This window comes from Salmo salar, chromosome ssa07 (genome assembly GCF_905237065.1).
Source record: "Salmo salar chromosome ssa07, Ssal_v3.1, whole genome shotgun sequence".
NCBI classification, from domain to species: domain Eukaryota; kingdom Metazoa; phylum Chordata; class Actinopteri; order Salmoniformes; family Salmonidae; genus Salmo; species Salmo salar.
In genome coordinates, this window is record NC_059448.1 from 44677033 (window position 1) to 44704708 (window position 27676).

The 27676-nt window shown below is 44.4% G+C and overlaps 4 protein-coding genes and 1 long non-coding RNA gene across 13 annotated transcripts in view; 2 read left to right on the forward strand and 3 right to left on the reverse strand.

Annotated features, from left to right (window-relative positions):
• Nucleotides 1-411, reverse strand: part of LOC106609345 (carbohydrate sulfotransferase 11) — an 82454-nt gene extending 82043 nt beyond the window's left edge. Inside the window, exon 1 of the mRNA XM_014208078.2 lies at nt 179-411. Coding sequence (XP_014063553.1) covers nt 179-296 — 118 coding nt within the window. The 5' untranslated portion in view covers nt 297-411. The remainder of the gene's footprint in view (nt 1-178) is intronic.
• Nucleotides 412-5508: 5097 nt separating this feature from the next.
• On the reverse strand, nt 5509-16152 carry LOC106609375 (thioredoxin reductase 1, cytoplasmic). 2 transcript variants are annotated; one of them, XM_014208151.2, is made up of 7 exons: nt 15156-16151; nt 14439-14511; nt 14210-14329; nt 13814-13956; nt 8532-8622; nt 6600-6734; nt 5509-6069 (listed from the first exon to the last, which is right to left on the reverse strand). In XM_014208151.2, exons 1-5 carry the CDS (start codon nt 15279-15281, stop codon nt 8557-8559), a joined length of 528 nt encoding a protein of 175 aa, XP_014063626.2. In that variant the 5' UTR covers nt 15282-16151; the 3' UTR covers nt 5509-6069; nt 6600-6734; nt 8532-8556. The 2 variants fall into 2 exon arrangements, with proteins under 2 accessions (XP_014063626.2, XP_045577995.1); XM_045722039.1 differs by lacking the exons at nt 5509-6069; nt 6600-6734; nt 8532-8622 and having other exon boundaries at nt 10314-13956; nt 15156-16152.
• A 1359-nt stretch (nt 16153-17511) lies between these two features.
• LOC106609347 (nuclear transcription factor Y subunit beta) lies at nt 17512-20733 on the forward strand. 8 transcript variants are annotated; one of them, XM_014208086.2, is made up of 7 exons: nt 17512-17639; nt 18280-18376; nt 18835-18974; nt 19446-19643; nt 19758-19836; nt 20028-20107; nt 20196-20733. In XM_014208086.2, the coding sequence occupies exons 2-7, from the start codon at nt 18280-18282 to the stop codon at nt 20226-20228; spliced, it is 627 nt and encodes a 208-aa protein (XP_014063561.1). In that variant the 5' UTR covers nt 17512-17639; the 3' UTR covers nt 20229-20733. The 8 variants fall into 8 exon arrangements, with proteins under 8 accessions (XP_014063561.1, XP_014063560.1, XP_014063562.1 ...); XM_014208085.2 differs by having other exon boundaries at nt 17513-17664; XM_014208087.2 differs by having other exon boundaries at nt 17514-17664; nt 18835-18965.
• Nucleotides 20734-20850: 117 nt separating this feature from the next.
• LOC106609346 (E3 ubiquitin-protein ligase TRIM39) lies at nt 20851-24365 on the forward strand. Its single transcript, XM_014208080.2, has 2 exons — nt 20851-21145; nt 22353-24365. The coding sequence occupies exon 2, from the start codon at nt 22355-22357 to the stop codon at nt 23990-23992; it is 1638 nt and encodes a 545-aa protein (XP_014063555.2). The 5' UTR covers nt 20851-21145; nt 22353-22354; the 3' UTR covers nt 23993-24365.
• Nucleotides 24366-24524: 159 nt separating this feature from the next.
• Nucleotides 24525-25714, reverse strand: LOC106609333 (uncharacterized). The gene is made up of 3 exons (XR_006770655.1): nt 24919-25714; nt 24712-24813; nt 24525-24609 (listed from the first exon to the last, which is right to left on the reverse strand). It is a non-coding gene; the product is annotated as an uncharacterized lncRNA (long non-coding RNA).
• Nucleotides 25715-27676: the final 1962 nt, after the last annotated feature.

Genomic DNA, 27676 nt, shown 5'->3' on the forward strand with positions numbered 1-27676 from the left:
GCGTCACCCGGATAGATGGGTGTTACAACCTTGTCATTATTTATAAAATGCATGATTCAACATAGTCAACGAATACATCGAAATCAACATGCCACAACAGAGTGGGCAATGGGCAGGAGGTCACAGATCAATGAACACAACACACAACAAATTCGAGAGAGACAGAGACCCTACCTACCTGGTTGGAACATACTTTGGAAATAAAAGATGACCAGAATAAAAGATCCCAAACAAGTGGCGAGTACCATCCGGCATATTCTGCTCATCCTCATCAGCTCGAGCAGAGTCTGTTTCATGGCTGTCAGGGAATGACTGTGGCGGATTTTCTGTGTGTTGGTCGGTCTGAGCACCGGGGCTTGGCGTGCCGTTGTGGTACTGATGGTGATACTCGCTACAATTGTCCGCTACTCAATGAGCTCAATGCTTTCGCTCTGGACTGTACTATTCGTCCCTACCTCCTAAACTACAGGGGAAGCAAGACAACGATTCTGCCCCCTCTTGCAACAGAAAATGAGCGCGCCCAAACGCGATGAGCAAGGCAGACGAGTAAAACAAAACCGCTATCTCACGTCGCACACTGAGAAATGAATGGTTTTATACCACATTGCTATATATTTCTTTTTGTATGTGGCTAAATATGTCTAAGTGTTTCCCCCTTGTAATAAGACTATTTATGGAAAGATGAATTATCACCATCTGAGTGAGTGGCTGTGTAAGAGAGGTACTGTGTGGATTAATTCACATTCCTCTCACACCAAGAACAGGCGAACACTAACAGAGAACTAGATCGATGCTGCTGACATAACACAGACATGGGAAACTGTTCATTATAACAGATTACATAACGTAGGCTACTGTAGAAACCGGCGTTCTTGTATGAAAATGGTTCGGGGATCAGTTTGTGAGTAAATGTGCGTAGCTAATTGAATTGCGCGCATCTATAGATTAGATATATGGTTCTTGTTCAAGTCCAGTGATGGGAATACCATATTTAGATCATTTAAATCCACACCAATCAATTGAGTTAATTTAATTTAAATCTAATAATGTTGTCAAATCAGGCTAGTGAGAGTTATGAATTGAATATATTTGTATTACCTGAATATGACATGGCTAAATTTGACACATTTTACCCGTTGGACGTTGCCTTGCCAGTCTTGCAGAGGGCATAGAAGGATTCGTTATGCCAATGTGGTAATTCCTCAATACTATGGGTATGGGTATTATAGCACCACCTAGTGTCAATGGTTGACAGATATATTTCTCAAAGTGTCCATAGAAAAGAGTTTGGGTTTTTGCCCTAGCACTACACAGCTGATTCAAATAATCAACTCATCATCAAGCTTTGATTATTTGAATCAGCTGTGTATTGCTAGGGCAAAAACCAAGACGTAGATGGCAGGAAACCCTGCCATAGAGTACCACAGTGTGAGTCATCATCACTGGTGATTTTAGCATGTAAATCTTGGTGTGGAAAACGAATTAAAAAGTAAACTAATTATGCATGCCACTACACTACACAACACTAAACAATACATTAATTGCACTAAAATGGTGACAAACGGTGCCCACAAACTGTTAGGGCCTACATAAAGCTGTCCCAACTGCAGAGTCCCAACAGCAGTCCCAACACCTTACAACTGCTACACCTGGCTATCAGCGGAGCCTTATCTGGCAGCGAAACAGTTAAATCAGCCTTATTTACTGCCTTTTTAAAAACATAGCTGATATGGCTGACTTGTTTAAAAAAATGTGGTTTCTACTGACAATTGAGATGTACACACTATGGCATAAGGTAACGACGAGCGGATAAGAGGCAATCCGTAATTTAGATTAAGACATTCATGAGCGAGCTAGGATAGACATTGTCAATATAACTATTTGTTCAGCACTTTTTAAATGTACAGCGACAGAATTCAGAACATAGGCCATTCTTACAGTATTCTCCCTGTACACCAACTCAGAACCGTGGATAAATAACGGGGGCATATAAGCAGACAATGAAAGCCCTTACAATATTCAGTGATTACATTTCTCTAAAACAGGCTATAAGCTTACATGTGCACCACCAAGTCAGAACAGTAGGTGAAATTAAGAGGGGAAAAGGGACCAAATTATTAGGGTGAAGCACATGTGCTACTAACACCTTACTATACAATACACTTAGTATTACTTTCTTAGCTACATTATACATATCTCCCTGGCATATTACATAATTTATGCAGCAGCATACAATACATTTTTGGACTCACCTTGTTGTGCTGTGTTCACTTCCTTCCAAACCACTCATTGTTGAATTTCAGATTTCCAACTTGTTGTGTAATGTTTATGTCCAATGGCCGATGAGCACCGATACATTTGATCTATAATTTCTCTTCATAATTTCTCTTCATATGACAAGGATTGAAAAGGATTTGCCAGTAGACTGTCGACTTGATTCATGATGATGACTGCTAGCTAAGATTTTGAAAGTATAATTTGGCCATATTTTATCTGTGGCCAATGACCTTGCACCTTCTTGGATGGGCACTTCTAATGTAACTCTATGGCAGCACCCAAAGGGCTAGAATTTTCGAAGTCTACCCTTAGATTTCGCAGTGAAGAAGTGTCACCATGAGTGACAGAACACTGAGCCAATCACAGCGCAATGCTCCGTATTTTCTGCTGGCTTGCCCCACCACCACAGAAAGCACTGAGTTAGGCTGAAACACCTGCATTTTGGAGCTGCCTTACTCAAGAAAACAAAAAAGAGACCATGTTTGTATGTAGCTTTATTAACTCAATGATATATACAGTGAGGGAAAAAAGTATTTGATCCCCTGCTGATTTTGTACGTTTGCCCACTGACAAAGAAATGACCAGTCTATAATTTTAATGGCAGGTTTATTTGAACAGTGAGAGACAGAATAACAACAAAAATCCCGAAAAACGCATGTCAAAAATGTTATAAAATTATTTGCATTTTAATGAGGGAAATAAGTATTTGACCCCTCTGCAAATCATGACTTAGTACTTGGTGGCAAAACCCTTGTTGGCAATCACAGAGGTCAGACGTTTCTTGTAGTTGGCCACCAGGTTTGCACACATCTCAGGAGGGATTTTGTTCCACTCCTCTTTGCAGATCTTCTCCAAGTCATTAAGGTTTCGAGGCTGACGTTTGGCAACTCGAACCTTCAGCTCCCTCCACAGATTTTCTATGGGATTAAGGTCTGGAGACTGGCTAGGCCACTCCAGGACTTTAATGTGTTTCTTCTTGAGTCACTCCTTTGTTGCCTAGGCCGTGTGTTTTGGGTGATTTTCATGCTGGAATACCCATCCACAACCCATTTTCAATGCCCTGGCTGAGGGAAGGAGGTTCTCACCCAAGATTTGACGGTGCATGGCCCCGTCCATCGTCTCTTTGATGCGGTGAAGTTGTCCTGTCCCCTTAGCAGAAAAACACCCCAAAGCATAATGTTTCCACCTCCATGTTTGACGGTGGGGATGGTGTTCTTGGGGTCATAGGCAGCATTCCTCCTCCTCCAAACACGGCGAGTTGAGTTGATGCCAAAGAGCTCCATTTTGGTCTCATCTGACCACAACACTTTCACCCAGTTGTCCTCTGAATCAGATGTTCAGTGACAAACTTCAGGCGGGCATGTATATGTTCTTTCTTGAGCAGGGGGACCTTGCGGGCGCTGCAAGATTTCAGTCCTTCACGGCGTTGTGTGTTACCAATTGTTTTCTTGGTGACTATGGACCCAGCTGCCTTGAGATCATTGACAAGATCCTCCCGTGTAGTACTGGGCTGATTCCTCACCATTCTCATGATCATTGCAACTCCACGAGGTGAGATCTTGCATGGAGCCCCATGCCGAGGGAGACTGACAGTTCTTTTGTGTTTCTTCCATTTGCGAATAATCGCACCAACTGCTGTCACCTTCTCACCAAGCTGCTTGGCGATGGTCTTGTAGCCCATTCCAGCCTTGTGTAGGTCTACAATCTTGTCCCTGACATCCTTGGAGAGCTCTTTGGTCTTGGCCATGGTGGAGAGTTTGGAATCTGATTGATTGATTGCTTCTGTGGACAGGTGTCTTTTATACAGGTAACAAACTGAGATTAGGAGCACTCCCTTTAAGACTGTGCTCCTAATCTCAGCTCGTTACCTGTATAAAAGACACCTGGGAGCCAGAAATCTTTCTGATTGAGAGGGGGTCAAATACTTATTTCCCTCGTTAAAATGCAAATCATTTTATAACATTTTTGACATGCGTTTTTCTGGATTTTGTTGTTATTCTGTCTCTCACTGTTCAAATAAACCCACCATTAAAATTATAGACTGATAATTTCTTTGTCAGTGGGCAAACGTACAAAATCAGCAGGGGATCAAATACTTTTTTCCCTAACTGTATATATATATATATATATATATATATATATATTGTACATTGTTTGCAAACTGATATGTGACACATATTAATGCCAAAATAACATGCCAAACAGGCAAGCCCCCCCCAAAAAAATGTGTATTATTTTTTTGCTAAAAATGTGGGGCTTGTCCAAGAGCGATTTATATGGTTATCATCACGCCATGGTAAGCCTACATGAAACACAGCCCTTATTTGAAGTGTTTCTAAAATCCCCTATGGAAATAATGAATGATGGAAAAATGACTGGAGCCATTTTTCTGTTTGACTGCTAGGTTTTATGGGTATTAGGACACCTTCACCGTGAGGCTTTATCGAGCAAGTCCACAGTGATCTATTCTAAAAACCAAAGGAAATACCTTCTGAAAGATCCCAAAGCAAAGTGACAAAAATATGAATAAATGTATCGTTATATGATTATAACTGGGACAATTGGAGACATAGCTGAATGGTATTCCTAATAACTTGTTCTGGGTGATATCAAATACATCTACACTGTTCCGCTTTCCTTCTATTGATCTATTTATATCTTAATAGTGTTTGTAGACTGGTGTACTTTCCCTTATTGGTACATCAGTCTCAGTCTCTGAATGCTCAATGTGTCTGCATAAGGAATAAATAGCAAGGTTGTCTAGAGGACAAGCGGAACTGTAAGCAGTAATAAAAAATGTCTTCCTCAAGCAGAACTAAATCGTTAGTGAAGCATGCCTCTACAATGTTCCATGGGGTAGTAACGGTGAGTATGTGCTGACAGGTGAAAAAAGTGTCTGCATAAAAGAGACTGCATATGCAGCACAAACACATACATGCACACATGTGCACACTTATTAGGGGGGGGGGTTCTCTATCATTCTAGGTGTTGCAGCCTTTTGCCCCTGTCTCTCCTCCTATTAGTATGAGAGACCTTACTAATGATCCCTGTGAATATTCATCACAGTGTTTAAGTCAGTCACTATGTCCTGCAGAAGTGAGACAGAGAGAATGACAAAATGGAGATAGTGAGGGAGAGAGAAAAAGACAGACAGTTTGTAGTCTTAGGTTAGTGTATCCCTATGTGAACCACTTACCTTCATTAAAAGTAAGAGCATTTTATTAATGAATATTTCTTTACTCTGATAATACTTTAATCTCGATCTGTTCATTACATTACATTATGGCACTTAAATCCCTTCAATCTGTAGGTACAGAACCCTGCATAAAAGCATGAACTGTGTTTCTACAGTATTTAAATGCTCAAACAGGGCTTTATCGCTACTCAGCAGCCATTAAACTGAGCCAGTACAGTCACAGACTAATGAGTGTTCATATGGACTGCAGAGTTCACAGCTGAAAGGTGCCAGAGGTGCCTCCGCAGGTTAATATCAAAGTTTGGTTCATTAATATGGCAAAAGAAAGAGTTTAAAAGAGAAAAAAAAACATGTAAACAGGAAGTGACCCCAGTGTCTAGGGCCAGCAGCAGCAGTGTCAGTCCCCGCCCACCTGTCAACCAGGCTCCGGACTCAGACGTCATTGGACGGTTGATAGCTGCCCTGCTGCCCGTCACTCAACAATGAGGATGTTCTGACAGGCAACCGTGATTGACAGCAGGGGGCTAACCTCAGCAGTTTCCTCTGACCATCATGGTGTCAGTGGCACGCTGAGCTACTGTCAGGTTGGTCAACACCTGAGGGAGAGACACACAATTAATAACCATTTAACAACACAGACTCAACATCCTTTCAAGAGAGAGAAAACGTGTGTGCGAAGTTCAGACAGTTTCCAAACAAAAACCCACCCCACCCAGCACTACTGTTATAAAACCTCTGTGAGCCATTAATGTACCACATCACACTTCTCAAATCCCATCTTCCCTGCTCAGTTGGAAACTAAAGTTTTCTACAAACTCCATTAAACTGTTTATTAAAGTCTCAAGAAAGTCTTCAAAGTGTCAGGAGAGTGAAAAGCAGCCCAGCAGAACATTGGGCTGAGGGCTCCATCCTGTTTTAGCTTACAGGAAATGGACTGTGTGTGATGTGGTTTGTAATGTAAGTCTATGAATAATTCACACAGGGAGCATTAGCAGCAAGCAAACCATCAGAGACAGTTGATCTGGGACCGTTGGACTTTTGATAATGTATGGCGACCATTTTGTGCCAAATTGTTCACCATACATTAGTTATTGCAATGGAGAGGTAAAGAAACTGGCGTACTGACCTGGGCACAAACAGGGTGGAGTCCCACGGTGGTGTCCAGCTGCTGTTTGATCAGACCACACCTCAGAGCCACAGCAAAGCCCTGGATCACCTGCCCTGCACTGGGCCCCATCACATGGAGACCTACCACACACTCCTGTGGAGGTGACAGAACACACACACACTATAATATACAGAAAACACACACACAAATACACCTATACACGGTGGCAAAAGCTGAATGAACATGGAGAAGTGTTCCTCTAGAGCAGGGATGGGTAACTCCAGTCCTCCGGGGCCTGACTTGTGTCACACTTTTGCCCCAGCTAACACACCCGACTCCAATAATTGGTATGGGACCGGCGGGACGAATTCGTCCCACCTACGTAACAGCCACTGCCATCCTGTGGCGCGATTTTCAAAATCTTCAAAATCATATTACTTCAATTTCTCAAACATATGACTATTTTACAGCCATTTAAAGATAAGACTCTCGTTAATCTAACCACACTGTCCGATTTCAAAAAGGCTTTACAACGAAAGCAAAACATTAGATTATGTCAGCAGAGTACCAAGCCAGAAATAATCAGACACCCATTTTTCAAGCCAGCATATAATGTCACCAAAACCCAGAAGACAGCTAAATGCAGCACTCACCTTTGATGATCTTCATCAGATGACAACCCTAGGACATTATGTTATACAATACATGCATGTTTTGTTCAATCAAGTTCATATTTATATCAAAAACCAGCTTTTTACATTAGCATGTGACGTTCAGAACTAGCATACCCCCGCAAACTTACGGGGAATTCGCTAACATTTTACTAAATTACTCACGATAAACGTTCACAAAAAGCATAACAATTATTTTAAGAATTATAGATACAGACCTCCTCTATGCACTCGATATGTCCGATTTTAAAATAGCTTTTTGGTGAAAGCACATTTTGCAATATTCTAAGTACATAGCCCAGGCATCACGGGCTCGCTATTTAGACACCCGGCAAGTTTAGCACTCACCATAATCATATTTACTATTATAAAAATGTCATTACCTTTTGTTGTCTTCGTCAGAATGCACACCCAGGACGTCTACTTCAATAACAAATGTTGGTTTGGTCCAAAATAATCCATCGTTATATCCGAATAGCGGCGTTTTGTTCGTATGCGTTCCAGACACTATCCGAAATAGTAAAGAAGTGTCGCGCTTGGCGCAATTCCTGACAATAAAATTCAAAGTATTCCATTGCCGTACGTCGAAGCATGTCAACCGCTGTTTAAAATCAATTTTTACGTCATTTTTCTCGTAGAAAAGCGATAATATTCCGACAGGGAATCTCCTTTTCGGCAAACAGAGGAAAAAATCCCAAAGGCGGGGGCGGTCGGGGTCACGCGCATAAGCTAGTGTCTCTTGATGGGCCACTTGAGAAAGGCGATAATGTGTTTCGGCCTGGGGCTGGAATGACGACATTCTCTTTTTCCCGGGCTATGAGAGCCTATGGAAGACGTGGGAAGTGTCACGTTAGAGCAGAGATCCTTAGTAAATGATAGAGATGGCAAAGAAGTTCCAGAAATGGTCAGACAGGCCACTTCCTGTAAAGGAATCTCTCAGGTTTTGACCTGCCATTTGAGTTCTGTTATACTCACAGACACCATTCAAACAGTTTTAGAAAATGTAGGGTGTTTTCTATCCATATGTAATAAGTATATGCATATTCTAGTTACTGAGTAGGAGTGGTAACCAGATTAAATCGGGTATGTTTTTTATCCAGCCGTGTCAATGCTGCCCCCTAGCCCTAACAGGTTTTAATCAGCTGTGTTTTCTAGGGATGGCCCCAGAGGACTGGAGTGGCCCATCCCTGCTTTAGAGGAAAGAGAATGCCCTCAAAGAGTAAAGACATTTAAAGTAAAGCCATAAAATCCCAACACATGTCATGAAGTGAGTGCTGACCTGGTCAGGTATGTGGCAGATTACTTTAGCATAGCATCTTGTCCCTTCTAGGTACCGTCCACTCCAATGGCCTGTAGTAGCTATGATACACCTACAGAGAGGAGATCAAGTTTCAAGTTGTATTAGTCGTATGTACGGGTTGGTTACGCATGCTATACATCGTCCAATGAAATGCTTTCTTGCAGGTTCTTTCTCGACAATGCAAACAACAATAACAAATAATAAAGGACATAGAATACATAACTACTGTGTGTGTTTTGTATGTTGTGTGTGTACCTCCACATTGTCCTCTCTAAACTTGAGACTGGCATTCTCCTCTGACAACCCACAGGTAGAATACTCCGTGGGAGGGAACAACTAATAGTGTGATAAGTTAGCGACGGTGTGGCTCAGTAGGTAGAGCATGGTGCTTGCAACGCCAAGGTTGTGGGTTCCATTCCCACAGGGGACCAGTACGAAACCTATACGCACTCACTACTGTAAGTCGCTCTGGATGACAGTGTCTGCTAAATGACTCAAATGTAGATGTAAAACCCCAGCATATTAACCTCTTCCTGAAAAGTCTCCCTCCCATCAGTGGAGACAGGCACTTTGAGACTGCCTGCTTCAATCTGCTCAACCTAACAGATACAGTGGGGGAAAAAAGTATTTGATCCCCTGCTGATTTTGTACGTTTGCCCACTGACAAAGAAATGATCAGTCTATAATTTTAATGGCAGGTTTATTTGAACAATGAGAGACAGAATAACAACAAAAATCCAGAAAACCGCATGTCAAAAATGTTATAAAATTGTTTGCATTTTAATGAGGGAAATAAGTATTTGACCCCTCTGCAAAACATGACTTAGTACTTGGTGGCAAAACCCTTGTTGGCAATCACAGAGGTCAGACGTTTCTTGTAGTTGGCCACCAGGTTTGCACACATCTCAGGAGGGATTTTGTTCCACTCCTCTTTGCAGATCTTCTCCAAGTCATTAAGGTTTCGAGGCTGACGTTTGGCAACTCGAACCTTCAGCTCCCTCCACAGATTTTCTATGGGATTAAGGTCTGGAGACTGGCTAGGCCACTCCAGGACCTTAATGTGCTTCTTCTTGAGCCACTCCTTTGTTGCCTTGGCCGTGTGTTTTGGGTCATTGTCATGCTGGAATACACATCCACAAGTCATTTTCAATGCCCTGGCTAAGGGAAAGAGGGTTTTCACCCAAGATTTGACGGTACATGGCCCCGTCCATCGTCTCTTTGATGCGGGGAAGTTGTCCTGTCCCCTTAGCAGAAAATCACCCCAAGGCATAATGTTTCCACCTCCATGGTTGACGGTGGGGGTGGTGTTCTTGGGGTCATAGGCAGCATTCCTCCTCCTCCAAACACAGCGAGTTGAGTTGATGCCAAAAAGCTCCATTTTGGTCTCATCTGACCACAACACTTTCACCCAGTTAGTAGAAAGAGGAGAAAGGGAAGCGCTACTAAGGTACACAATAGTAAATGTTGGTAGACAGAAGGTGCTCTTTGGTAAAAGGGGTGAGTTGGTCATCAAAAAGAAAGGAGGACCAAGGCACTCTTCATATAATTGATTAAAATGCCTTTATTAGTATGGCATGTTCAATAGAAACAATGTTTTTAAAAATCGGCTGCATGGCCTTCGTCAGGGAGTACAAAGAAATAATACAATGTTCTCTTTTTAACAGCTTTTCCAATTAACCCTAATTTGAAGAGGGAGTGGTTAAAATTGACTGGACACACCTAGTAAGCAATAGTTACTAGGTGTGTCCAACTTGTGTATACTATTGCTTACTAGGTGTGTCCAATCAATTTTAACCACTCCCTCTTCAAATTAGGGTTAATTGGAAAGCTGTTAAAAAGAGAACATTGTATTATTCCCTATCCAAACTGCTTTCTCATGCTTAGCTGTACACAACACCCACCACCACCCTGTCCAGACCTCCCTCTACTCCCATTATTCTGACCTGTCCAGACCTCCCTCTACTCCCATTATTCTGACCTGTCCAGACCTCCCTCTACTCCCATTATTCTGACCTGTCCAGACCTCCCTCTACTCCCATTATTCTGACCTGTCCAGACCTCCCTCTACTCCCATTATTCTGACCTGTCCAGACCTCCCTCTACTCCCATTATTCTGACCTGTCCAGACCTCCCTCTACTCCCATTATTCTGACCTGTCCAGACCTCCCTCTACTCCCATTATTCTGACCTGTCCAGAAGCCCCTCTACTCCCATTATTCTGACCTGTCCAGAAGCCCCTCTACTCCCATTATTCTGACCTGTCCAGACCTCCCTCTACTCCCATTATTCTGACCTGTCCAGAAGCCCCTCTACTCCCATTATTCTGACCTGTCCAGAAGCCCCTCTACTCCCATTATTCTGACCTGTCCATACCTCTCTCTACTCCCATTATTCACACCTGTCCAGACCTCCCTCTACTCCCATTATTCTCACCTGTCCAGACCTCCCTCTACTCCCATTATTCTGACCTGTCCAGAAGCCCCACTACTCCCATTATTCTGACCTGTCCAGACCTCCCTCTACTCCCATTATTCTGACCTGTCCAGAAGCCCCTCTACTCCCATTATTCTCACCTGTCCAGACCTCCCTCTACTCCCATTATTCTGACCTGTCCAGACCTCCCTCTACTCCCATTATTCTGACCTGTCCAGACCTCCCTCTACTCCCATTATTCTCACCTGTCCAGACCTCCCTCTACTCCCATTATTCTGACCTGTCCAGACCTCCCTCTACTCCCATTATTCACACCTGTCCAGACCTCCCTCTACTCCCATTATTCTCACCTGTCCAGACCTCCCTCTACTCCCATTATTCCCACCTGTCCAGACCTCCCTCTACTCCCATTATTCCCACCTGTCCAGACCTCCCTCTACTCCCATTATTCTGACCTGTCCAGAAGCCCCTCTACTCCCATTATTCTCACCTGTCCAGACCTCCCTCTACTCCCATTATTCACACCTGTCCAGACCTCCCTCTACTCCCATTATTCTGACCTGTCCAGACCTCCCTCTACTCCCATTATTCTCACCTGTCCAGACCTCCCTCTACTCCCATTATTCTGACCTGTCCAGACCTCCCTCTACTCCCATTATTCTGACCTGTCCAGACCTCCCTCTACTCCCATTATTCTGACCTGTCCAGACCTCCCTCTACTCCCATTATTCCCACCTGTCCAGAAGCCCCTCTACTCCCATTATTCTGACCTGTCCAGACCTCCCTCTACTCCCATTATTCTGACCTGTCCAGACCTCCCTCTACTCCCATTATTCTGACCTGTCCAGACCTCCCTCTACTCCCATTATTCTGACCTGTCCAGACCTCCCTCTACTCCCATTATTCTGACCTGTCCAGACCTCCCTCTACTCCCATTATTCTGACCTGTCCAGACCTCCCTCTACTCCCATTATTCCCACCTGTCCAGACCTCCCTCTACTCCCATTATTCTCACCTGTCCAGACCTCCCTCTACTCCCATTATTCCCACCTGTCCAGAAGCCCCTCTAGTCCCATTATTCTGACCTGTCCAGACCTCCCTCTACTCCCATTATTCTCACCTGTCCAGACCTCCCTCTACTCCCATTATTCTCACCTGTCCAGACCTCCCTCTACTCCCATTATTCTGACCTGTCCAGACCTCCCTCTACTCCCATTATTCTCACCTGTCCAGACCTCCCTCTACTCCCATTATTCTGACCTGTCCAGACCTCCCTCTACTCCCATTATTCTAACCTGTCCAGACCTCCCTCTACTCCCATTATTCTCACCTGTCCAGACCTCCCTCTACTCCCATTATTCCCACCTGTCCAGAAGCCCCTCTACTCCCATTATTCTCACCTGTCCAGACCTCCCTCTACTCCCATTATTCTCACCTGTCCAGACCTCCCTCTACTCCCATTATTCACACCTGTCCAGACCTCCCTCTACTCCCATTATTCTGACCTGTCCAGAAGCCCCTCTACTCCCATTATTCTCACCTGTCCAGACCTCCCTCTACTCCCATTATTCCCACCTGTCCAGACCTCCCTCTACTCCCATTATTCTGACCTGTCCAGACCTCCCTCTACTCCCATTATTCTGACCTGTCCAGACCTCCCTCTACTCCCATTATTCTCACCTGTCCAGACCTCCCTCTACTCCCATTATTCACACCTGTCCAGACCTCCCTCTACTCCCATTATTCACACCTGTCCAGACCTCCCTCTACTCCCATTATTCTGACCTGTCCAGACCTCCCTCTACTCCCATTATTCTGACCTGTCCAGAAGCCCCTCTACTCCCATTATTCTGACCTGTCCAGAAGCCCCTCTACTCCCATTATTCTGACCTGTCCAGACCTCCCTCTACTCCCATTATTCTGACCTGTCCAGACCTCACTCTACTCCCATTATTCTGACCTGTCCAGACCTCCCTCTACTCCCATTATTCTAACCTGTCCAGACCTCCCTCTACTCCCATTATTCTCACCTGTCCAGACCTCCCTCTACTCCCATTATTCTGACCTGTCCAGAAGCCCCTCTACTCCCATTATTCTGACCTGTCCAGACCTCCCTCTACTCCCATTATTCTGACCTGTCCAGACCTCCCTCTACTCCCATTATTCTGACCTGTCCAGACCTCCCTCTACTCCCATTATTCTGACCTGTCCAGAAGCCCCTCTACTCCCATTATTCTGACCTGTCCAGACCTCCCTCTACTCCCATTATTCTGACCTGTCCAGACCTCCCTCTACTCCCATTATTCTGACCTGTCCAGAAGCCCCTCTACTCCCATTATTCTGACCTGTCCAGACCTCCCTCTACTCCCATTATTCTGACCTGTCCAGACCTCCCTCTACTCCCATTATTCTAACCTGTCCAGACCTCCCTCTACTCCCATTATTCTAACCTGTCCAGAACCCCCTCTACTCCCATTATTCTGACCTGTCCAGACCTCCTCCTACTCCCATTATTCTGACCTGTCCAGACCTCCCTCTACTCCCATTATTCTGACCTGTCCAGAAGCCCCTCTACTCCCATTATTCTGACCTGTCCAGAAGCCCCTCTACTCCCATTATTCTGACCTGTCCAGAAGCCCCTCTACTCCCATTATTCTGACCTGTCCAGAAGCCCCACTACTCCCATTATTCTGACCTGTCCAGAAGCCCCTCTACTCCCATTATTCTGACCTGTCCAGAAGCCCCACTACTCCCATTATTCTGACCTGTCCAGACCTCCCTCTACTCCCATTATTCTGACCTGTCCAGCAGCCCCTCCCCATACTGACCTGTCCAGTGTGTGGCTCCTGTATCTCTCCATGGGCGTTCAGGTAGGTGACATCACTGTCCCTCAGCTCCCTCCTCAGCTCAAAGCTCACAGACTTCACATGTTGTTGTACCGTGTCCACCATCTCACCCCAGCCATGGGACCCTACAGACCATAATAGCACATAACAACAGACAATATGAACACGTAGCAACACAAACATCTAATCAACGACTAGCATTTAAACTCTGGATAGGACGCAAATAACTAAAGATAACATTTGACGGAATGATAACTAACACACACATTCAATATTGATTCAATGGAACAAAATACATATCTAGACTATAATAGAACTGATGCCCCAAATACATATCATGCACTGTAACTGATGCCCCAGACCCTCTCCAACTCTCACCCTGTTCCTCAAACTTCCAGCCGTACTTCCGGGCATCCTGAATGGCTTTTCCCAGCAAGGAGGCTTGGTGCAGGATCTTCCTGGGAATACTGCCCACGTTCACACTGGAACCACCTAGACCTGGCGGACAGCGAAAGTCAATAACCACTCATAAAATGATTGAGCACAAAATGACATTATGTAATAAAGTAATAGGCAATATGGTGAAAACACTGTCTGCATCACACACGCCATTTAGTGACTTCAGGGGTGGGAGCCACCAAGTCAAGGACCAGCACCCTCCTCCCAAAGCCAGCAGCTTCCTGAAAGAGAAAAGGGGGAAAAGAAAGGGGGAATACAGACAGAGAAGTGGGTGAAGGTAAAAAGAGGTGTCAGTCGGATAAAGTCAAATCCCAAATCCTCCCACTGTCAAGTTCCTTCCTCTCATTTTCAGTTACCTCTGGATTTCAGAATATAACATCTCATGTTATTAGCATAAAATCTATTTATATGATAATTATCACAGTATGCTTGGGCACACTGTGAGCATTGGCCAGATCAGATGACTGCTGAATAAACATGTTAGTGTGTGTAGGCTGGCTCACAGCAAATTGGGGTTAACACAGCTTTATGCAGGTTGACTACAGGTAGAGAGAGGGAATATCTGACCTTTAAAGAGGGTGCAAATCCCAGAAAGGAGAAAAAGAGATTCAAACGGACATATAGGGATCGAGATAGAAAGATCATTAAGAGAAACTGCAGGGGAGAATGGATTAAACTCAAATAATTGTTATTATTGAGTTTCTCTGAATTTGAAACTGAATTAAAATAACAATTCCTCACAAAAAAAGAGCAAGACTAGAAGAGAAGGTGAGACAGATCCATAAAGAGGGTGGTAGATCAGTGACAGACAGGAAGAGACACAGACAGGCAGTACTGTAGATGTCGTGTAGTATTAGTGACCCACCTTGGACACAGCCAGTCCTCCAGACCCCCCTCCAATGACCAGCAGGTCATAGTCATACTGTCCACAGGACAGCCTTGTCTGCTCCATGTCTCTGCCGCAAGACAGACCAGCCTCTTGTGTGCTCATCAGACCTAGGAGGAGAGACTGCTGGGGTTGGAAAGAAAACCTACAGGAAGGTAGAGTAGCTCTCCAGAGAGAGAGAGAGAGAGAGAGAGAGAGAGAACATTAGGGTCCATACAGTCATACAGTAAGCATTAGCTATTTGATATTTCCATTAGAGAAGGAAATGAGGCTAAATCACAACCTTGAGCACAAAGAGACATCTTTGAAGTGTGCTTCTTTGTCTCTCTGGGTGATTAGCACACCACATGTATAATTCCTCCAATAACCCCTGAGAAAATGTGTCAACTCGTTTAACTCTGAATTTGAAAGACATTATGCTCTCTTAAAAAGAGGATTTAACATTTCACTCTATGGGTGTTTCTATCAAAGTTGGTGTAGGCAGTGTGCAAAGGAGAATTATGTTGTGTCCACATAGATTGTTGCAACCTTTCAGATATTGTTACAGCAACAGAAAAACATAATTTTATGTCCACACCCATTTCAACATCCATGTCTGAGCCATAGTGGGTTGGAATTAGATCGGCATGTGGTCTCAGAGTGAAACATATTGAAGGGGTGTAAAAATACAAGTTAGGGCATTTTTCAACAAACATTTGCATCAGCAGCAGAAGCAAAGACCATTGTTCCGTTTATGATATTTGATATTATGTTAATCAATTCGACTGGGACTAGTGAAGTTCACAATTCAGCACTGCCTCAATTCAATTTGTGTTGGTGCAATGTAGCCACCTGGTGGATAAAATCAGAGCTGCACTTTTTCTTTATGAGTCAGAGTGAACGTCATACCACAGAATTTCTTTACATTTACATTTACATTTAAGTCATTTAGCAGACGCTCTTATCCAGAGCGACTTACAAATTGGTGCATTCACCTTGTGATATCCAGTGGAACAACCACTTTACAATAGTGCATCTAAATCTTTTAAGGGGGGGGGGGTTAGAAGGACTACTTTATCCTATCCTAGGTATTCCTTAAAGAGGTGGGGTTTCAGGTGTCTCCGGAAGGTGGTGATTGACTCCGCTGTCCTGGCGTCGTGAGGGAGCTTGTTCCACCATTGGGGTGCCAGAGCAGCGAACAGTTTTGACTGGGCTGAGCGGGAACTGTGCTTCCTCAGAGGTAGGGGGGCCAGCAGGCCAGAGGTGGATGAACGCAGTGCCCTTGTTTGGGTGTAGGGCCTGATCAGAGCCTGAAGGTATGGAGGTGCCGATCCCTTCACAGCTCCGTAGGCAATCACCATGGTCTTGTAGCGGATGCGAGCTTCAACTGGAAGCCAGTGGAGAGAGCGGAGGAGCGGGGTGACGTGAGAGAACTTGGGAAGGTTGAACACCAGACGGGTTGCGGCGTTCTGGATGAGTTGTAGGGGTTTAATGGCACAGGCAGGGAGCCCAGCCAACAGCGAGTTGCAGTAATCCAGACGGGAGATGACAAGTGCCTGGATTAGGACCTGCGCCGCTTCCTGTGTGAGGCAGGGTCGTACTCTGCGAATGTTGTAGAGCATGAACCTACAGGATCGGGTCACCGCCTTGATGTTACCATTTTTTATTAATAATAATAATAATTACTTTACCATCTTCGATTACACTATTGATTATCAATAAATAAATATTGGATGGGTCCATATTTTTTTAATAATCTGATTTCGTAGAGAAACATGATCCAAAGAGAAGCATACAATATGAATTTACCAACACACGTAAATAAATAAATACATTCAATAAAATATGAGTCCCACCAAAGGAACGTGTTGTTGGAAAGTTCTATCAAGTGTATTCTATCCTTCAAGATGATTCTGGAAGGAGTTTGTTACAGCGGTCAACATTTCCAAATAGTTTCGCTGAAATTTCTGACTCGACGGTCAGCGAGTGTGCCGATTTTGGTTTACTGTCAGAGGGACAGTACACAAACGCATGCGCAAAAGGTACTGCGCTGATGTTCACTCGTGGTGATAACAGGCAAACGCATGGATATGAATATCACTGTAATAATGTGAATACACAATAATATATTCAATCAATCAGTAAGTGTGTTAAATGCAATACAATTTTGCACTAGGTCTGCTATGTAATGAAAACACCCTGTTGTTATATAACCATAACAGACATACTGCATGATGACATCACCATTACATTGTATTAGTCAAAGCTTTTCTTTAAAACAATAAAATGGTAAGAAATGCACACAGAGAAAGGGAGGGTCGCTTTTGAGTAGAACACAATGTAGTGAAGGTTGACACTTTGACAGAGCGGCCGCCTGGCGGTCGGGGGAGGTAGTGCAATGTATTTTTGGAGGACGCGTAGCTCCGCGCTGGGACTGGTTCTTTTGCAGCCATTTTCTGTCCAACCAACGGCCGTTTTGAGAAGGTAACCAACCAGGGCTTCATTGCAGGTTTGTGTCTGGCTCCGGCCAATGATTGTTAACCAATTCCTCGTTAGCTCGAATGGAAATGTCAGTCCCTGACTAATTTGTACTTGTTGCGTTTAGGACTTTGAGAGCAGGAAGTGTAGTCAAAATTATTAATTAGCTTCATATCATGCCATGTCCCCCTGCCTCAGTTTTCGACACAAAGAACAGGCCGAAATTCCGATATGGAATTTCATTGTGAGCAGAGAGGTCTTGCAATGAGACAACCAATGTGGCTACTATATAACGTTAAATTGTACCCAGGAATCCAGAGTGGTTTCGTTGCAACAATAGTCGTTGATTAGTCAATCAACATGTGTGAGGGTCAAATGGCTACCTAACTAAAGCTATTGCTTCATTTGTCGAAATTATATTTCGAACGAAACATTTGCTAGCTAACGTTAGCTTGCTAGCTTCCCATTTAGCAAACAACCACACACTTGGTCAGAGAAATTAAACTAATTTGGTAGACATGCTAGCTAACAGTTTTCTAGCAACCTAACCTGGCGAACACTTGGCTAGCTAGCTAAAGCTAGCCAGTCAACAGTAAGTGCCTTCCAACAATTCAGCTATTTGAGTAAACCATGTCCTTTGTTCCAGATGGAAGAAGACCGTTCCACCACCGACGCCTCCCAGCTAACGTTAGGCATCTCTGGAGAATACATGTCAGGAGGATATGTACTCCAGTCTCAAGATGGTAAGGGACATCAGCTGATGAATTCATTCCTAATTGGGGAACCAGGTGTGGGTGTATTATGAATTGAATATGCCTCAAATCAAAATGTACTGTAGTGTCATTATTTTTTAACTAGACAAGTGAGTTAAACATTGTTATTTACAATGACGGCCTACCAAAACGCAAAAGGGCTTCAGCGGGGACGGGGCTGGGATTTAAATAAAAGATAGGACAAAACACACATCACGACAAGAGACACTACAACAGTACACAAAGCGAGACCTAAGACAACAACATAGCAAGGTAGGAACACAACATGGTACAAACATTATTGGGCACAGACAACCGCAAGAAGGCAGAGACAACAATACATCACTGCAAAGCAGCCACAACTACATTATCACTTTCTGTACATCTCAATGCAACAGTGTCAGTACCTAATGATCCATGTTTTCAACATAATAATGCATGTGATGAAGATGATGGAGAGGAGAGTCTGAATGACCATGATGACGGGGGCATGAAAGAGAACTTCCGGGAGCAGGACATCTACCTCCCCATCGCTAACGTGGCACGCATCATGAAGAACGGCATCCCACAGACCGGGAAGGTAACCATGGTGTGTGTGTGTGGGCTGTGTGAGAGCAAGACTTGTCATATTCATAATTGCACACCATTGTAAAACGTTTAACAGAAAAAACATTTTTTCTTATTGGACAAGTTCAGCTAGTCCATCTTAATTACCTGTGCATATTCTTGGCTATCCTCTTTGAATACCAGCTCTCTTTCTGATTCATTCTCATTTTTACCTCGTCGCCGATTCTTTCCTCCCTTACCTTTGTTCTTCGGCATATTCCCAAACGAACAGGCTTTGTTAAATCAGTCCTGATTTGTCCGTATTGAATTGAGTGTTATAAAAATGGAATGACAACCAATCTGTGACAATGTCACACACTTAAAGTTAGCAAGCTTGTTAGCTTAGCTTTCAGTCAGTTTTTTTCCCCCCCTGTTTGGTGCCAAGTGAATACGACCCACAAACGTTCTCCTCCTCCTATTCCTCTTTGTCCTAAATTGTGTGTGTGTCTCACAGATAGCGAAAGACGCCAAGGAGTGTGTGCAGGAGTGTGTGAGCGAGTTCATCAGCTTTATCACGTCGGAGGCCAGTGAGCGCTGCCACCAGGAGAAAAGAAAGACCATCAACGGAGAGGACATCCTGTTTGCCATGTCAACCCTGGGCTTCGACATGTACGTGGAGCCCCTCAAACTCTACCTGCAGAAGTTCAGAGAGGTACAACTAAACACACTTCTTCTGCTCTGACAGTCTCTCTCACACAATCCCAAGTGTCCATGAACAATCGCACATCACATGCTATTTAATCTCTCACAATGTGTTGTTTCCTAGGCGATGAAGGGGGAGAAGGGAATCCCAGGTGTGTCGGTGGGAGAAGGCCTGGGGGAGGAGCTTACAGACGATAGCTTCAGTAAGTGGTGCAGAATTGTTCTCAATTTTGTCATCTCATACTAAAGTAAAGGCTTTAGAGTCGTGCCTGCATACATATGTAAAATGTATGCAGGCATTACTAAGTCGCTTTGGATAAAAGCGTCTGCTAAATGGCATATTATATTCTTGTGCTGTGGACGGTTTTGTAACGTCCTCTTCCCTCCATTCCAGCGAATCAACTGCCAGCCGGAATAATAACAGCCGACGGCCAACAGCAGAACGTCATGGTGTACACCACCTCATATCAACAGGTAAGTGACATCAGACATTTGAACCAGAACGAGACCATTATGACATATCCATGACCGTTCTCTCCATTGCCTCTGTCTGCTCCTGTAGATTCCTGGCGTGCAGCAGATCCAATTCTCATGACGCGGCCTTGTGCCTTCTCTGACCGCGGCGGCCATCGACTGCACAGACACAGGCCTGGCGACCGTAGGCTAACCATAGGCTGAGCGCATGACCCCACTGTCAAAAGGTCAAAGGCAATCGTCAGATGGACAGGAGGTCTTGGAGGGGGCTGTTATGGGTGGGAAGGGATGTGGTGGTTGACACAACCCTGTCATGTAAATGTAAGTCTGTTCTCTAAATGTACTACGTAGTCATGAGGTGCCACAAGGTTTGGAGTGCAGCTTTCAACCAGTTTGGGATACTTGATTTTTAATGCTATTCGGACCACTTAGTTTGTTTTTGTACATTGATTGTTTTATGCAGGTTTGGGAGGTGGAATGGGAAAGTTTTTATTTGTTGCCCACTCTTTTTTTTGAACCATGAGAAGAGGTGCCCTTAATGTCAGCTCTTTTCTACGTGAACAAACTAGTACCATGTGCTTTAAAGTGACATAAGTCCTTTGAATAAAAATCCAAATGACCCAATACCTTCTGGTTGTCATCGACCTCTTTACACACATCTGAATGATTACACCAATTTTATCATAGCGACTAATAACCAGGGGTGAAAATAGATTTAATTTCTTCCTGTACGGGACGTCAATTAATACTGTTTTAATCAATATGACAATTCAAAAGAATCAGTTACAGTTGAGCCATGTAAAGGGTTAAGTGTTCCAGGAAGAGAATCACACAGCAGTATCTGGTGGGGAGGAGCATTACTAACGTCACTTTGTTGTACTGAAACTGAAGTAGAGAGACGTACAGTATCTTGTTTACGGGACCAAACTGTCCAGCACTTCAGAAATCTACTAAATAGCTACATGTTCAGACTACACGCTGACTCTCCAACTCTTTGACACCAAGGACAGAGAAATTATCCACAAACATACTGTACAGGTGAGAAGAGATTAAGTTGAAGATAAGCATTACATTTACCGTTCATTTCCTTTTTAATTACACTGAACAAAAATATAAATGCAACAAAGTGTTAATCCCATTTTTCATGGGCTGAAATATTTTAGAGATGTTCCATATGCACAAAAAGCTTATTTGATTAAACAGCATGATCATTACACAGGTGCAACTTGTTTGGGATAATAAAAAGCCACTCTAAAATGTGCAGTTTTGTCACACAACACAATGCCACAGATAAGTTGAGGGAGCAGGCAATTGGCATGCTGACTGCAGGAATTTCCGGCTACCATAAGCCGCCTCTGTCGTTTTAAAGAATTTGGCAGTACGTCCAACCAGCCTCACAACCGCAGACCACATGTATGGCGTCGTGTGGGTGAGTGGTTTGCTGATGTCAACGTTGTGAACAGAGTGCCCCATGGTGGAGGTGGGGTTATGCTATGGGCAGGCATAAGCTACGGACAACTAACACAATGGCATTTTATCGATGGCAATTTGAATGCACAGGGATACCGTGACGAGATCCTGGGGCCCATTGTTGTGCCATTCATCAACTGCCATTAACTCATGTTTCAGCATGATAATGCACAGCCCCATGTCATAAGGATCTGTACACAATTCCTGGAAGCTGAAAATGTCCCAGCTCTTCCATGGCCTGTATACTCACCAGACATCAATTGAGCATGTTTGGGATGCTCTGGATCAACGTATATGACTGTGTTCTAGTTCCCTACACTATCCAGCAACTTCGCATAGCCATTGAAGAGTGGTACAACATTCCACAGGCCATAATCAACCGCCTGACCAACTCTATGCGAATGAGATGTGTCGCACTGCATGAGACAAATGGTGGTCACACCAGATACTGACTCTCATCCACACCCCTACCTGTGACCAACAGATGCATATCTGTATTCCCAGTCGTGAAATCCATAGATTAGGGGCTAATGCATTTATTTAAATTGACTTATGTCCTTATATGAACTGTAACTCAGTAAAATCTTTGAAATTGTAGCATTTATATATGTTAAACATTTTATACTTTGGTTATGACTTATCTATGTTTTAACAATGTATCAATATCAGTTACTATCATCTCATAAGGCAATGTTGACAACTCTAAAGCTTAAACTATCAAGAGCTGGCTGATTCCAGGAAATGGTTTATGGTTTCACCTCTGGTCTCTGTCTAGATATGGCCACCTCCAGCAGTCTCCTGTCTGAAGAGCAGTTCCTGTGCTCTATCTGTCTGGATGTGTTCACTGAGCCAGTCTCTAGTCCATGTGGACACAACTTCTGCAAGGCCTGTATCACAAAGTACTGGGATAGCAATGACCTGTGCCAGTGTCCCATGTGTAAAAAGACATTTGATAAGAGACCAGATCTGTTCGTCAATACTTTAATTTCTGAGATGGCTGCTCAGTTCAGACAGACAGTTGAAGTGAAAGCTACCAGCAGCCCGGACCAATGCTCTGCCATGATTGTAGAAGTGTCCTGTGATGTCTGCACTGGGATGAAGCTCAAGGCCCTGAAGTCCTGCCTGGTGTGTCAGACCTCTTACTGTGAGACTCACCTGGAGCCTCATCAGAGAGTCCCAGCCTTAAAGAGACACAAGCTGATCAACCCTGTGGAGAACCTGGAAGACAGGATGTGTAAGAAGCACGACAGACCTCTAGAGCTGTTCTGTAGGAGTGACCAGACTTGTGTGTGTCAATTCTGCACTGAGACAGACCACAAGACTCATGACACTGTCCCGCTAGAGGAAGAGTATGGAGAGAGGAAGGCTCAGTTGGGGAAGACTGAGGCAGAAGTGCAGCAGATGATCCAGGAGAGACTGCAGAAGGTTCAGGAGATCAAACACTCAGTAGATCTCAGCAAGAGAGAGGCAGAGAGAGAGATATCAGACAGTGTACAGGTCTTCACTGCTCTGGTGCGCTCCATTGAGAGAAGTCAGGCTGAGCTCATTGAGGTGATTGAGGAGAAGCTGAAAGCAACAGAGACGCAGGCTGAAGGGCTCATCAAAGAGCTGGAGCAGGAAATCACTGAGCTAAAGAGGACAAGCACTGAGCTGGAGCAGCTCTCACACACTGAGGACCACCTCCACCTCCTCCAGAGTTTCCCATCCCTGTGCACCCCCCTACCCATCAATGACTGGTCTGAGATCAGTGTTAATAGTCATCTGTGTGTGGGGACTGTGATGAGAGCTGTGTCTCAACTGGAGGAGACACTGAATAAAGAGATGGAGAAGCTGCCTGAAGTCAAACTGAAGAGGATACAGCAGTATGCAGTGGATGTGACTCTGGATCCTGATACAGCACATCCGTCTCTCATCATGTCTGAGGATAGAAAACAGGTGAGACATGGAGGCACACGGCTTAATAAACCTTATAATCCAAAGAGGTTTGACAGAGCTTTAAATGTCCTAGGAAAGGAGGGTTTCTCCTCTGGGAGATTTTACTATGAGGTGAATGTTCAGGTGAAAACTACATGGACTTTAGGAGTGGCCAGAGAATCCATCATCAGGAAGGGGAAGATCACAAAGAGCCCATTTAATGGATTCTGGGCTGTGGTCCTGAGGGATGAGTGTAAGTACTCAGCCTGTACCTCCCCCCGTGTCCCCTTATACCTGAGAGAAAAGCCCCAGAAGGTGGGGGTGTTTGTTGATTATGAGGAGGGTCAGGTCTCCTTTTATAATGTGGAGGCCAGGTCTCTTATCTACTCTTTCACTGGCTACACCTTCACTGATAAACTCTATCCATTCCTTGGCCCTGGCAATGATAAAGGTGGAAACTCTGCCCCTCTGATCATTTCTCCTGTCAATCACACAGACTGAGTTCTAAACTGAACTAAATGACCAGTACATTTAGTAAATGTAGAATAATCATAGTCTGTTGTCATACACCAGGGAGAATATTTCACTGTAATGTAATTACTGGTAGTGGTTGTTTGGGTCCACCAGCCTTGTTAGATATAAGAACATCTCTCCAGGCTCATAACAAGGTATGATTCATATCTGGGAGTTACAGTACATTTCGGAGGATTATCCTGAGATAATATAAGCAATGTTTGTTTTTTAAGCTCATTTATTGTTTGCGCTGTATATCTTTAATAACCTTTAATAAACTTGAATCCTGCATTTGGAATCATACAGTAGAAGAAAGAAATACTTGAGTCATTTTTATAAAAATATCCTAGTCATCCAGTGGGAGTGGTTTCAGTCCGAGCCTGCCTCGGTATTGGTCCATGTATGGCCAAACCGCCTCCCACACCTAGAGAAGGCCACGGGTGAGAAACATAAACAGAGAAGTTCATTTTTATCTGCCTCGTTATCAATTAGCTGGAATGATGAATATAATACTGAGATGGGGTGAGTCTTTTGCCTTTTCCTCCCTGAGGAGCGTGTGAGCAGCCTCGATGTCAGGACTCATTTGACGGTCATGATCCCAAGGCCTGATGGGAAATAAGAATAAACGGATGTGCTGTAGAACTCCCCCACACCTTTCCAGAACAACAACATTGGGCAGTACTCGAATCAGAGCTCCATATTCTCACCTGACAAAAGAACGCACTAGCTCATGGACTTTCTCCAGGGGGGTAGTGGACTTGAGCAGGCGGAGAAACTCCAGGGCTTGACAGGCAGCTCTATGGCCAGAACTGAAAAGCAGTGATGCCTTTTTATTCCCAGGGTTAACTCTGTATGCATGATATCTGATGGGACGAGCACATCACACACCAATGCCATGTGACTGTACGAGTTACCTTGCTCTACGTGTTCCACCACCCTCAGGGCCTTTCTAGCGGCCCAGCCCCCCATGGAGACGTGGTCTTCAGTAGCTGCGCTGTTGGACAGGGAGTCCACGGAGGACTGGTGGCACAACGCCTTGCTCTCAGATACTGCAGAGGAGCAGAGACACACACACACACACACACACACACCAAGGGCGGCAGCAGTGCAGTGTGCAATCATGAAGCCAGAGTTGAAGCCTCCGTCTTGGACCAGGAAGGCAGGCAGTTCACTGAGGGAGGGGTTGACCAGCCTCTCTGTCCTCATCTCACTCATACTGGCCAGCTCATGGACCTCGATGACCAGGTAGTCTAGAGCCTGGGGAGAGAGAGGGTTAGCCTTGTCCCAGATCAGTTTGTGCTGCCTTGCCAACTCCTGTGATCATTGGTAAGGCAATACAAGCATATCTATAACCAGTCTAGGAAAGAGGGGGAACAGTACTGAAGGAACCAAGGAGTTTATTGTATGGAGTGAATCTGTTTGTCTGTGACTACCTTGGCTGGGTATTCTCCATGGAAATTACCCACAGAGATAGTCTCACCTCGCTCTGCAAAAACCATCTGGAGGAGAGTTAAGGTTTCGTATTTGGGACAACATTACGAGTCTCTAATATAAGCTGTTTACAGGAAACCAAAGCCCATGTGGGCTAGTCCAAGGGCTCCCCCTTGTGGTGAACTTATATAATCACAGGAGGGGTCTAAAAGGAGATCAAAGAAAGACATGACGTCTTCAAGTAAATATAACAATGTAACTCAGTGGGAGGATGCAGGGTTGTCAGTGGCACTGTTGAGCTCAGTGGAGAGGATAATCTTAACAAAGGCTATGGTGTCATTAGCCACCCCATGAACCTACAAGAGAGGAGAGAGACACAAATAAACACTGGTACTAGGGTTAGTTCACTCCCGCCCCTCACTGCAGGGGTACAAAGAGTTGTAACACAAACACACACACACACACACATACACGTGAGCGCACACATTCTACCTGTGGGATACCGTGGAGAGTGTATGCATCTTGGACACGGTCACACGTCCTATGACTCTCTACAGGAAAACACAACAAAGGAAGTCAAACAGGAAACGACAAAACAGCACTGTTAAGGTTTCCACCAAAGTAAACATCTTAATTTGGACAAAAAATGTTAAGGACAAGAATTGAGTGTGTGTTTGTGTGTGTGTTTCGCCTGCCTGACTTTACCAGAGATCTGGGAGGGGAAGACGTCAGAGTGGAGTAGAGAGCGGAGTCTCAGAGCCACCTCTATCTGACCAGGGTGTGGCCTCACTGCATGGACGTCTGGAAGGGCAGAACAAACCAGTTCACAATGGAATGGAACGGGTATCTTCTTATAGTATCAAAGCTCCAACAATGAATTCACTATGTGTGTGTGTGTGTGGTGACCGCTGTGGAAGGCGTTGGTGGTGCCCCTCAGGGCCTCCAGGCTGAGGGCAGCGATGATGTCAGCCTGCCTGGCCACGCCCACAGCTCGCTCCACTGCCTCCGCCACCAGAGATGACATCATCTGAGTCCCGTTGATCAGACCGATGCCCTGCACGATAAAACACTTATTTCCTTACTTGATCCTCAAAGACATCACTATCTACTGTGATTATATCCCAGATATGATATCTAACCCCAGTTATCAATAACCAGTATACAAGACTACTTAATCAATGCCTGATAGAAAATCCAACAAATAGTAAAAACAAGAGAGTTCCTATTGCTACAGCTCTAACACTGTGCCTCTTTAGGCTTCAGTACCAAAAGGTGTGAGTCCATGACACCAGTACCTGGAAAAGGAGGAAAGAAAGAATAAAAGGAGAGGAGAAAGAAAGACGAAGGAGACGAGTTAAGGAGACGGGCCTTAATGTATAAATTTTATCTCGGTCATTCATCTAACAAAAACATGTTGGTAATCTGAGGTGTGTCTTTGGATTGAGAGAGAGAGGTACAGTGGGGGGAAAAGTATTTGATCCCCTGCTGATTTTGTACATTTGCCCACTGATAAAGAAAGGATCAGTCTATAATTTTAATGGTAGGTTTATTTGAACAGTGAGAGACAGAATAGCAACAAAAATATCCAGAAAAACGCATGTCAAAAATGTTATAAATTGATTTGCATTTTAATGAGGGAAATAAGTATTTGACCCCCTCTCAATCAGAAAGATTTCTGGCTCCCAGGTGTCTTTTATACAGGTAACGAGCTGAGATTAGGAGCGCACTCTTAAAGGGAGTGCTCCTAATCTCAGTTTGTTACCTGTATAAAAGACACCTGTCCACAGAAGCAATCAATCAGATTCCAAACTCTCCACCATGGCCAAGACCAAAGAGCTCTCCAAGGATGTCAGGGACAAGATTGTAGACCTACACAAGGCTGGAATGGGCTACAAGACCATCGCCAAGCAGCTTGGTGAGAAGGTGACAACATTTGGTGCGATTATTCGCAAATGGAAGAAACACAAAAGAACTGTCAATCTCCCTCGGCCTGGGGGTCCATGCAAGATCTCACCTCGTGGGGTTGCAATGATCATGAGAACGGTGAGGAATCAGCCCAGAACTACACGGGAGGATCTTGTCAATGATCTCAAGGCAGCTGGGACCATAGTCACCAAGAAAACAATTGGTAACACACAACACCATGAAGGACTGAAATCTTGCAGCGCCCGCAAGGTCCCCCTGCTCAAGAATACATATACATGCCTGTCTGAAGTTTGCCAATGAACATCTGAATGATTC